The sequence below is a fragment of the Antechinus flavipes genome, chromosome 6 (genome assembly GCF_016432865.1).
Source record: "Antechinus flavipes isolate AdamAnt ecotype Samford, QLD, Australia chromosome 6, AdamAnt_v2, whole genome shotgun sequence".
Classification (NCBI taxonomy): domain Eukaryota; kingdom Metazoa; phylum Chordata; class Mammalia; order Dasyuromorphia; family Dasyuridae; genus Antechinus; species Antechinus flavipes.
This window is the reverse complement of record NC_067403.1, coordinates 228,286,618-228,298,862: the sequence shown is the minus strand read 5'-3', so window position 1 is coordinate 228,298,862 and position 12,245 is coordinate 228,286,618. Positions and strand designations below refer to the sequence as shown.

The following is a 12,245-nucleotide window of genomic DNA, read 5'->3' as shown; positions in this document are numbered from 1 at the left end:
ATGGGGTTAATTCAACATGAAGCCAAAGTAGGATGCAACGGCAAGCAGCAGAGAAGTCCATAGGCACGTCGAAGTACAGCTAGCACTCCAACTGCACACACGAGATCCACCAACATGGTGTGAGAAAGGCTAAGTCACTACTGAACTGGGCACCTCCAGAAAGCCTGTGGAATTATTCCTCATGTAACAGAAGAGATCACTATTGTGGGTAAGACCAATACCTTGAGATGGAAAAAGTTGAACTCCGTTCAAGAGAGTGGGGATAAATTCAGGTACACATACCAAAAGCTGTAGGAAAACCTCAGTGGAAAAGATGAGTGAAATTTCAGAGAGACAATGAACAACTGTAGGATCTCAATCATGTATGTTAGCTGCTCAACACCAGTGTTCCAAGGATACAATTTTTATAAACATGTTTTATTTGTTTGAATTATACCATTAGAACTGAAACTGCTGGCTGTCATTTCCCTTAAAAGGGGAAATCGATCCAAACACATACTGGTGCTTTTCAAAAGATAGCAATTAAAAGGGCGGCAGCGGCAGGCATTTGATATCTTTTTCTTTTAAAAACCTCCAGGCTGCAGAAAGAGACATGTGACCAAAAGTGTTATGATTATCCATTAGAGATTTTCATCAGTACCTGTACCAATTATTTAGATGACAATACAGCAAGGTCAAGTATTAGTGACAGACAATGTGCATGTCATAAGGAATGATAAATATATAGTACCAATCCTTACAAAAGTCATTGCTATCAAAGAAACTGTTAAATGTGTTCCAAAAGGTATCTAAATACTTCACATTAAATACAGAAGCGGCCATCCAGATTACATCCCATATTTGTTGCGGATTTTTTTTTAAAGTGCCAATCAAAGCCCAATTTTGCATTTTGGCTTTGTCTTGTACAATATCAGCTGTTACAAAGCAATTTATATGTATATATTTTTTAACCACAGTAGTTTGGCCTGGTGATGAATAGTGCTGTAATCAAAGCTGGTAGTCAGCCTTATTTGTGGAATTAGGGACCCATGCATCTTTTAGTATGCATCTAATCGTTCATTGCTCCAATTTAAACCAGAAAAAGCTGTGAAATGCAGTCGCTCTGCCAAACCACACTCCACTCTTTCCATCTTCCTTTCATGGGAAATATTTTAGTTTTTGTCAATTACCATCAAAACAACTCTAGGGCTGATTTGCTGATTTTATCCAATGTCAAAAATGAGTCAATCTTGCTTTTTTTTTTTTTTTTCCAAGCCACTTCAATCAAATAACCTTGGAGATCTGATCACCCCGAAAGTGTGTGTGTTTTGCTTTGCTCCTAAGCAAGGGTGAGGAATCTGAGTATCATGTGCAAGGCTCAAGATGACGCTTAGGACAGAACATGCAGAGTAAAGATCGTTTCCTTCCATATCCAGGTAACATAAAGCTGACAACTCTAGTCCTGTCTTTATGGGGTGAAAACAGTCCCTTTACCAATGAGTTTCCTGAAAGGGAGAACAAATAGATAATAACTCTTCTGGTAACATGTTATGGGACACTGGCCAGTGTGTTTTTGGCGTTTAAACGTAATCCTGTGAACCGGTTTAATTCACTTGCTGAGTGTTCATTGGCGGCATCCCTCGGTTGGGTCTTGGGGGCCCTCCACGACCTGTAAGCAAAACAAAAATAGGGGTTTAGGTCTCTCACACACATTTGTAATTCAGTTTCTTCTTCAAGACAAAATTGCAAGGACAGACAAAGCCATGAACTGCCAGGCCTAGAGCTAGAAAGCCCTTCTCCATGTAATGAGGATTCCTCTTTTAGAGATTGCCCTGTCCATGTTTATTACTTAAAGCTCTTCAGCCCCACTGATCCATTACTGATTATGCTCCACCAAAAAATTAAAAGAAGCAATATTCCCTCTTAAGAAAAAAAACACTGCTTACTTAAAGTAGGATTATGTTTGCTTTACAACAAGGCTGCAATATTTAGGTTACCTGCTACTACAACCAACACCAGGAATATTTAAAGTTCCCTTTAAATTATTTAGCTACCAGTTATTAACACCCCAAAGCACAGAAAAAGAAAATAATTCATTTGCAAGTAATAAATATTCTGTGGCACACTCATCCATGTGGCATGGGTAGCCCAGTAATTCTCAACTCAGCTCTTCTTTCCAAAAAGTATTTTAGAACAGAACTGAATCTTTTCTCCAATGACTATCCCATTCTTCTGTACATGCTTGGCACATCTCAGTCAAACTGGAGTATGATTACCTTCTTTCCCTTTTCCAAACTCTTACTCTCACTCATTCTGTAATTCTCTAGACCAATCCTACTCCAATTCTCCCTGGTGACATTTTACCAATTCCATCTACACCCAAAAGAGGACTGTAGGATCTGAGTGTGGATCACAACATAACATTCTCACTCTTTGTGTTGTTTGCTTGCACTTTGTTTTCTTTCTCAATTTTTTCCCTCTTTGATCTGATTTTTCTTGTGCAGCAAGATAATTGTATAAATATGTATACATATATTGAATTTAACATATATTTTAACATGTGTAACATATATTGGATTACCTGCCATACAGGGAAGGGAATGGGGGAAAGGAGGGGAAAATGTGGAACACAGGGTTTTGCAAGGGTCAATGTTGAAAAATTATCTGTGCACATGTTTTGAAAATAAAAAGCTTTAATTTAAGGGGGGGGAGAAATTAATCATATAATAAACTCAATAAATGCAGAAAAAGCTTTTTGACAAAATACAGCAGCCATTCTTATTTAAAAACATTAAAGAGCATAGGAATAAATGGATTTTTCCTTAAAATGGTAAGCAGCTTCTATCTAAAATCACAAGCAAGCTTACATTGTAATGGGAAGAAGCTAGACACATTCCCAGTAAGAACAAGGTGAAGCAGAGATACCCACTGAAACCAGTAAAATTCAGGATTATACTTGAAATGTTAGCTTTAGCAATAAGAGAGGACAAAGAAATTAAAAGAATTAAGAGGAGGCAATAAGGAGATAAAACTATCACTCTCTGTAGATATGATGGTATACTTAGAAAAACAATTAGCAAAGTTACAGAATATAAAATAAATCCACACAGATCATCAAGCATCTCTATGTTACTAACAAAGCCCAGCAGCAAGAGATAAATTCTACTTAAAATAATTATAGACAAAGTAAAATATTTGGTATCTACCTGCCAAGACAAATCCAGGACTTTTATAAATACAATTAAGAAACAATTTTCCCACAAATAAAGTCAGATGTAAGCAACTGAAAAAATATCAATTGTTCATAGGTAGACTGAGCTAATATAATAAAGAAAATTCTACCCAAATTTTTTTACAAGTGCCATCTTACAGAGCCAAAAAATTAATTAATTTGGAAGAACAAAAGGTCAAAAATATCAAAGGAATTAAGAAAAAAGAAAATAAAAAGACCTGGCAAAGCATAGTGGTCTAGTAGTACCAGACCTAAAACTCTATTAAAAAGCAACAACCATTAAAAACATTTGGTATTGACTATAAGAAATAGTCTTATAGCCTAAGACTGTGGACCAGTGAAATAGATTAGATATACATGACCCAATAATCAATGACTGTATTAATCTAGTGTTTGATAAATCCCAAAACTTCATCTTCTGGGATAAGAACTATTTGACAAAAATTGCTGGGCAAACTGGAAAATAGTATGTCAGAAACTCAGCAGAGATGTACCATCTTATACTCCATACCAAAATAAGTACACAATTTAAGAACTACTATAAGCAAATTATAATAAAAGCAAGGGATAGTATATCTATCAGATCTTTGGAAAAGGGAGGATTTATGGCTAAAGAAGAACTAGAGAATATTATGAAATGCAAAACGAACAACTTTTTTTACATTAAACTAAAAAGCTTTTGCACAAACAAAATCAACAGAAACAAGGTTAAAAGGGAAGAACAAAGCTGAGAAAAAAATTTTACAGGTAGTATTTATGATAAAGGTCTCATTTCTAAAATTTATAAAGAACTGAGTCAAAATTATAAGAATACAAGTGATATCCCCCTTTATAAATGGTCAAAAGACATAAACAGACAATTTTCAGATGAAAAAATTAAAACTATATAAAATCATATAAAAATGCTCTAAATCACAATTAGAAAAATGCAAATTAAAACAATTCTGAGGTATCAACTCACATCTCTCAGACTGACTAAAATGACAGGAAAAGATGATAATTGTCAAAAGGGATGTGGGAAACCTGGGATACTACTGCATTGTTAGGATGTTGTGAAATGATCCAACCATTCTGGAGAGCAATTTAGAACTATGCACAAATAACTATCAAACTTTGATCAGCAGTGCCACTACTGGGTCTGTATTCCAAGAAAATCATAAAAGAGGGAAAAGGACCATATGTGCAAAAATGTTTCCAGAAGCTCTCTTTGTGATGGCAAAGAATTGGAAAATGAGTAGATGTCCATCACTGAGGAATGGCTGAATAAGCTATGGCATATAAAAGTAATGTAATATTATTGTTCTATAAAAAATGACCAACAGGCTGATTTTAGAAAGGCCTGTAAAGAATTATATGAACTGATGCTGAGCAAAGCAAGGAGAATCAGGAAAACAGCAACAGCAAGATTGCATGATGATCAACGATGATAGACTTAGTTCAGTAATCCAAGGCAATCCCAAAAACTCTAGATGGAAAATGCCATCCTCATCCAAAGAAAGAAATCTGGAAACTGAATGTAAATCAACACATTATGCTATGTTCATTTTTTTCCTCCATTCATGGTTTTTCCTTTTTATTCTGTTTTTTCTCTCCCACCACGATTCACAAATAAATATGTAAAAGAGAGATAATGTACATGTATAAACAAAAAAAAATTTCACCATGTAACTGAGAAAATAAAAAATTTAAAAATAAGGTGGCATGTTTTACATGAGAATCTATCCTTAAAAAGTTAGGGCTAACTACGCTCAAGATTTGTACTATTAGTAGCTATTAAAACTGAGTTCTTTAAAAATAAATAATTATAACTATCCTAAATGATTCTCAGAATTTTTATAAAACTAACATACAGATAAAAGGGTAGTTCTGTTCATAAATATTTGACATAAAAATTCCACATAAGAATGTTAAACTACCTTGTCAGGAGAAATTAGCTAAGTTTATATGATTATAGACTTTTAAGTATAAAAAATGCTGTAATAATAAACAATTCTTCAATGAAGTTAAAGCTCAACAAATCTTGCTGAGGGCTATTAGAAAAATTTAAAGTGAGACAGGTTAGCCAATTAAAAAACTGCAATATTCTGGGATAAAAAAAAAAATAACTAATGTCCCAGAACAGGGAAAGTATTAGTGTTGTGATAAACTCTGCCATGTTTAGGCCGTTTCTCATAAAAACTGTAAACAAACTAAATTAGTTCAAAGCAAAGGCAAAAAAGAATGATGAAAGCACTAGAGAATATGTCACAGAAGGATTGAAGCAGTTCAGCTGGAAAAGGGGAAATAGGATGGCAGTTAAGGTCTAGAAGGATGACAATACGGAAAAGATATATTCAATGTGGTCTCAAAGGAAAAAAGATTTAAAAAAGGTGGATTCTGGGTCAATGAAGAAAAACCTCCTAACAACTATACATATCCCAAACTGCCAAGTGCTTGAGTTAATGGTTAAGAGAAGATAGAAGAGGGATGTTGCTTATTCCAAGGTACTTGGCTGGTCTGGCCTTTGAGATCTCTTCCAAGCTTAAGAGTCTTTGACAATTCTCTGGCCATTCCACTTCTGATTTAAGTGTATTTATTGAGTCCTTAATGCTCCAGGCTTTCTTTATGAATTAAAATGGAAGAGATAAATGAAGAGAACACAAGAACCATGACCCCACAGGAAAAAAAAAGCATTTCACACTTTAAAAAAAAATCCATTCTTAAAATCACTCACCTTTAGAAAAATGAATATTTAAGCAATATACCAAAACTTGATTTAAAAAAGACAGAAGTGTCTTCAATATCACTGACTGGAAAAACTGGGGAACAGCCAAAACAGAAAACAACTGAAGCACCAAAATGGTAAGCAGAGTACAAAGGTCAAGTGGGACTGGGGTAATTTAAAAAGAATCTCCTCAACTGTTTGCTTCTGATTGACAAAGGAAAAGGGAAACAGTTTCAAAATGATAAAACATCCTACAATGCACAGAAACACTGTAGATTAGAGTTGCTAAGGAATAAATTGTTTGGCTATAATGTAATGGGTGCCATTATAAATAAAAAGCTAAATTATATGTTCATTTATCAAATCAATTATTATAGAGATTAGAGATTAGGAACTACATAAATTTAGATAATACACTACATAAATTTAGATAATACAGTCATTTGGGGAGAGAGAAGAGGAATGGCACTAGAGCCGGGACACATTTGATTCTCCCCTCCATCTTTATTAAAATATGGTAATAATATTACATCATTATTTTTGATTCCATATGCTTCAAGCTTTAGTGGTATTACAGTTTTAAGACTATTTTAGGAAAACCTAGCCATAGGTAAAAGATGGTTTCCATGAGAAAATATATTCCCAAGTTCCAAACCAACAAAGTATAAAGGAACTTTTGGCAATAGCTTGGTTTCAGTAAAAAGAACTCACCATATTCTAAAGAGTTGGCAACATGCCTTCTTTAGTAAAGAAGGCACCTCATAGGGGTGCTAAGATCAAGAGTAGCAACATTTAAGAAGTCACACATACAAAATGATTACGTGACTGTGTAGCTGGAAGTGATATTATGTATATTAAAATGTTCTTAATATTAAAAATTCCTCATACACACTTTTAAGAATCAAAAAAAATATTTTTAACCAGGTGCATCATTAGTTAAAAAAAAAAAAAAAACTGATTGGAGGGAAAAGAAAATGTTCAAGATTTGGATCCTTATCACAGAATTTCCAAAATGAAGGTCAGCTCACCAATGGAGAAAAACAAAACCCTGTGACATGTCATCTACACTAAGTCTGAATACTTTATGTACAGAAGAATTTACCACTTGTTCCCTGGAAAAGGGACACTCTTTTGGATTATTCAAGTTTTACAGTCCTCACTTTTCAACATTTTTGTTCCTGCAGGATATGTTGTCAAGCAGGGAATGAAGACCAGAGTAATATATACTCACCAACCCAGATTCAACATGATGTCCTAGTTCTCATCCAAGTAGGCCATGTTAAATCACTTTATTATGAATAAGAGATTTCTTTCCAAATAGTTGGAAATAATCAATCAATAAACATTTATTAAGTGATTACTATGTTACACTACATTGTGCTAAGTGTTGGTTATACCCCCCAAAAAAGGCAAAAGATAGTTCCTTGCCCTCCAAGATTATCTTTGCAGTCTTTCCTCTAGATCAAACAATACCAGTTTCTTTAACCTATCTTTAGGATCCCACTATCTTGGGAGCCCTTGACCAATATCCTATATGTGTAGCTTGTCAGAAAATCTTGAGTTATAAGCTATCTAGAGCTCATATAGCACAAAAATCTTTTTACAGCATTTGCATTAAACCATCCTTTTGCTTAAAGATATCTAGAGGGAGAATTCACTTACTTCCCCAGGTAGCATATATTCTATTCACCCACTGCTCCAACTTTAAAAGTCAGTCTATAGCTATTAAAAGGTATGCATGTAAAATTTTTTTTTATTATTAAAAGAAAGCAAATCCTACACTTATTATAACACACTTCTGTAGTTCATTCTTTAAAGAGATCCTTTGGTGCATTTTTTAAATAAAATGTTATATTCCTACTAGAAACCAAATTGATCTATGCTATTCGAAAGCCTCATTTTATTCATCAGTAAAATTAGAACAATATTTCTATTTCCCTTCTCACTATTTTTAAAAAAGAAACAAACCAAATGAAAACATTTATGTGAAAACACTTTACATATTATATAATGCTTGGCTTGATAAATGAACATACAATCTAGCTTTTTACTTAATGGCACCCATTCCATTATAGCCAAACAATTTATTCCATTGCAACTATAGGACTGAAATCTGTGATACTGACCCTATGGTAATCAGTTTTCTTATCTTCAAAATAACCAGGTGGGTTTTAATCTTGAAAATCACTTCTAACTCAAAGTAATAAACGCCATGACCTTTTTATAAATAACATAATCCTATCATCAGTGAGGATGGATTTTATTCGGAAAACAAATTTAACTGCAGATAAGGAACAGACAACATAGTCCAGCAGAAAACTGCTACATGTCTACTTTTCGAACATTCTAATATTACCTCTTGGGGCTCCCCGTGGTCCACTCTGCCCAGAACCTCTCTTGAAGTTTTGTTGATATCCATCCTAAATGTCAAAAACAAAACAAAACCCCCCAAAATCCAAAACATGAAAACAAGCCAATTTCTACTGATATAACACTCAAAATGTAAGGCAAAAATCAAACACAGAAATACAAGTCCCTTTCCAAAAAAAACATGTTTCCTTATTATTTTCAAGATTCATCTCCCCCTCAACCCCTTTAAAGTCTGTCCATTAAAAAAAAAAAAAAAGTTGAAAATGTTTCTTGTGTTTACAAAAGAGGTTACTAAAATTTTTATTCAAAACACATCTTTAAGCCTGCCTTCTACTTTAGTCTTAAGATCTTTTAGAAATTCACTGAAGAGACTAAATACTAAAAAGATTCAGAAATTGGTTCTCTAAAACTAATTCATCAACTGGTGGTATTATGTTATACAAAAATACTGTGTGTCAAAATAAACTGGTGCTTGCAATTGTTTTCTTTGCATTTAAAAAAAATTACAATTTGTCTCTATAAATTACAAAACAGAAGATATTTAGCATTATTTTCATCTATATGCATCTATTCTATTATTATTATTATAATTAATTTAGGTTTTCCTCACCCGCTGGTAATTGGAGTAATCTCGTGGAGCACTGAACTGGGATTGCGTGTAGCCACTATTTGGAGTGTTAGAAAATGAAGGGCGGTAGCCATCATAGCCTCCTAAAAAAGATAAAGAAAAATATTAACATTCAAAAGAGAGTTTGAATATTTGTCCAAAGATTTATTAGAAAAAGAGAAATGGAGACACGGTAAGGTAATGATTGATGATAAGACAGTCATCTTCCTTCCACCAGCCCCCCTCCATCTCTTTACCAGAAAAGGAAAATAGTTATTTTCAATTTCCTACTATTTGTGGCCTTTTGCTTCTAAGTGTAGTGTATATGTCAGTAATTTCACTGTTGTTTTGAAATATATCTTTCAAAAAGCGATCATTCATTCATACACTTGAGAGGGGAAAATTCTGAGATAAAATGGTATGAGTTATTAAGGTGGTGCCAAAATTTGAAAGGATTTGGAATGTCAAAAAATCATACGTTCAAAATCTACATATCAGATACTAGGAGAGAAAACAGACGAACATCAAACAATCCTTGCCCTCAAAAAACTTACATTCTACCAAAGAAGATCATATATATATATATATATATATATGAAATAATTTTAGTGGGGAGGAACAAAGCAAGGTTTTATAGAAGAAGTGGAGCCCAAGCTAAGGTCTCAAGGAAATAGAAATTCTAAAAGGCAGACGTGAAGAGGAACACATTTCAGCCAGCAAATACATGAGTATCATGTCTAAGGAGACTAGGAAATATAAGGTAAAGCAGGCTGTGAAAGGCTTTAAATACCAATAATAGAATTTATACTAGTTATCAGGAAAGCAACATGCCAGGCATATGCTTTATCACTTTGGCATCTATGAATCAGAGAATAGATAGGGGAAAGACTGTGGGCAAGGAGACCAGTGATAAATATATGATTCTTTGACTTCCAAATCCTTTCTTACTGCAATAGTCAAGTGAAAAATTGATGATGCTTTGTCAGGAACTTAAAACTTTTATTTATTAGTTAATAAAGAATCACTGAAAATCAATGACAACACAGTTAACCTATAATGGACTATTTGCAGTGTAGGGGAGTAGGAGAGAAAAACTTGGAACACAAGGTTTTACAATGGTGAATGTTAAAAATTATCTTTGCTTGTGTTTTGAAAATAAAAAGCTAATAAAAATTTTTAAAAAGAAAATAAATGACAAAATCAAACAGATGCATAAAGAGAGCTCGAGCACTTTAAGAGAGGGGAGTAACTCTTTTCTTTGGTCTCTGTACCCCGGTGACTACCATAGTGTTGAAAGCAGGAACTTTTTAAAATCCTTGTTATTTGACTAAATAAAATACTTTCTAAACCAATAAAATCTCTTGTAAACACAACTTATACCTGAGAGTAAAAGGTTTTTTAAAAAATCTTCAACAGTATAAAAATCCAATGCAAAAATTTAAGAGAAGTTCATTGGTACTCTTCTTTTACCTCTAAATCCATTGGCAGGGCCCCTATATCCATTCATTAAGCCTCTAGTGCCACGAGATCCTCCACGTGACACTCCTCGGCTATTATAATAGGGCTGACTACTTCGTGGAAATCCAGTGTTCTGTTGTGGAGGTTGCTGGTGGTTACCTGCCACTTGGTGAGACTGGTCCTGGGAACCATGGTAGGTACCAACCACTGAAATATAACAACACAAACACACACAAGCCCATTTGTATATCCATTTACAAATGTACACATAATTAATTATATAAGAGTATGATTAAATATAAGATGCTGCATTTATTTGGAATGCTACATTCTATAAAATATTTTGCACATAATTATCTAAGATTTTTATTATATGATATTAAAAATTGAAAAGAGTCTGGTAATGTGCACTAATATACAGTAGGAATTCATGGTATGGTTTTCCTAAACTAAAAATCGTCTACCCTACATTTTAACACTTCCATTAGGATGAGTCCACACTACCACTGTGTAGCATTTTTTTTGTGTGTGTGGTTAACCACACTGAAACTTTTTCGTTAGAACAAGTCAAAATACAAAAACAAATTCCAAGTGATTTCTACTCACTGACTAGGTCTGTCTTTCTGCAGTAACAGAAATAAATCTAATCACTAATGATTTTAAATATTTAAGTCTAAGCTAAACCACTCCAAGTTCTTCAAAATGTTCTTGATATGGTTTCAACATTGTGCTTGATATAATTTGATAATATCTTTCAAAGTATTCCATAGTGAGTTAGATATATTCAAACTAATACTAATACTAGAGTAAGTCTATTAAGGCACAAATGCAAATAACTTATCATTACCATTCTTGTTCTAGAGTAAAAGCTCGGAATTTTTTTTTTTTTTGGGGGGAGGGGCGGCGGGCCCTCTTGGGGCAGTCAGGCAATACCTATGGATCCTTTTTGAAATAAATGCTTTTAAAATACATTAAATAATTAGTAATATTGAGATAAAAATTTGACACCTCCTCCCAAATCCAACTTCAAAATCTACCTAGAGAAAATATGAATCCTTGGGACCCTAAAAAGTCCAGTTCTAGACTACAGACATAAAATGACAAAGCAAAATGATTTTTCATATCTAGTAGAACAGATATAATAAAGTAGTAAGGAGAACTCAGAATTTAAAATTAACTCAACTTTTGTAAACAGAATATACCCAATATAAATACTTTAGTGTGTAATACTAATTCACAATTTCAAAAATTAGTTAGAAATGGCTATAAAACTCTGATACTACAAAGATTTTAGATTGCAAAAACAGTCCAGTAACATGCCTCATATCATAGCATTACCCATCAGTAAAACCTGGTATCTTTTTATACTTGTTTCTAAGGGCAAGGATTTACTTTTATGTTGATCTTAATATTTTGCATACACAGTGTCTTATGGAATAGTAAAGGCTATTTATTATATACAAGATAAATCTGCAAAGATAAGAGGCAGTTGGAGACACATATCAGGTAAACTCACATTATCCAAAATCCTTTAGGTACTTGAAATACCCAAAAGTCAATTCCTATACCTCATTTTTTTTCAGTGCCAAAGAGCCTACCTTATCCATTATACTAGTCATCATTCCTCTCCTTACCCTTACCTTCTACCTTAAGGAAACTAGGCTTGGGTCTTTAAACTGATATTGAAACAAATTCTGCTGATAATTTTAAACGTGATGATTGAAAAGTGGATAGAAAGAGCAGACTTCCATTTCAAATGGGCATTGGAGGGTGTTGGGGAGAGGAGCGGCAAGTGAGGTCTTACTTTACTGGAAGCTTATCATTCCCATCAATCATACAATCTATTCAATAAATAAGCCCAAAGTTGCCAGGAAGTCTCTATAATTATTTAGCCT

At 33.6% G+C, this 12,245-nt stretch overlaps 1 protein-coding gene across 3 annotated transcripts in view; it reads right to left on the bottom strand.

Annotated features, from left to right (window-relative positions):
• Nucleotides 1-398: 398 nt before the first annotated feature.
• CAPRIN1 (cell cycle associated protein 1) overlaps nucleotides 399-12,245 on the bottom strand; it is a 47,171-nt gene continuing 35,324 nt past the window's right edge. For all 3 annotated transcript variants that reach the window (XM_051966069.1, XM_051966071.1, XM_051966070.1), the window contains 4 exons: nucleotides 10,363-10,557; nucleotides 8,896-8,996; nucleotides 8,272-8,335; nucleotides 399-1,648 (listed from right to left, as the gene is read on the bottom strand). In XM_051966069.1, coding sequence (XP_051822029.1) covers nucleotides 1,584-1,648; nucleotides 8,272-8,335; nucleotides 8,896-8,996; nucleotides 10,363-10,557 — 425 coding nt within the window. In that variant the 3' untranslated portion in view covers nucleotides 399-1,583. The remainder of the gene's footprint in view (nucleotides 1,649-8,271; nucleotides 8,336-8,895; nucleotides 8,997-10,362; nucleotides 10,558-12,245) is intronic.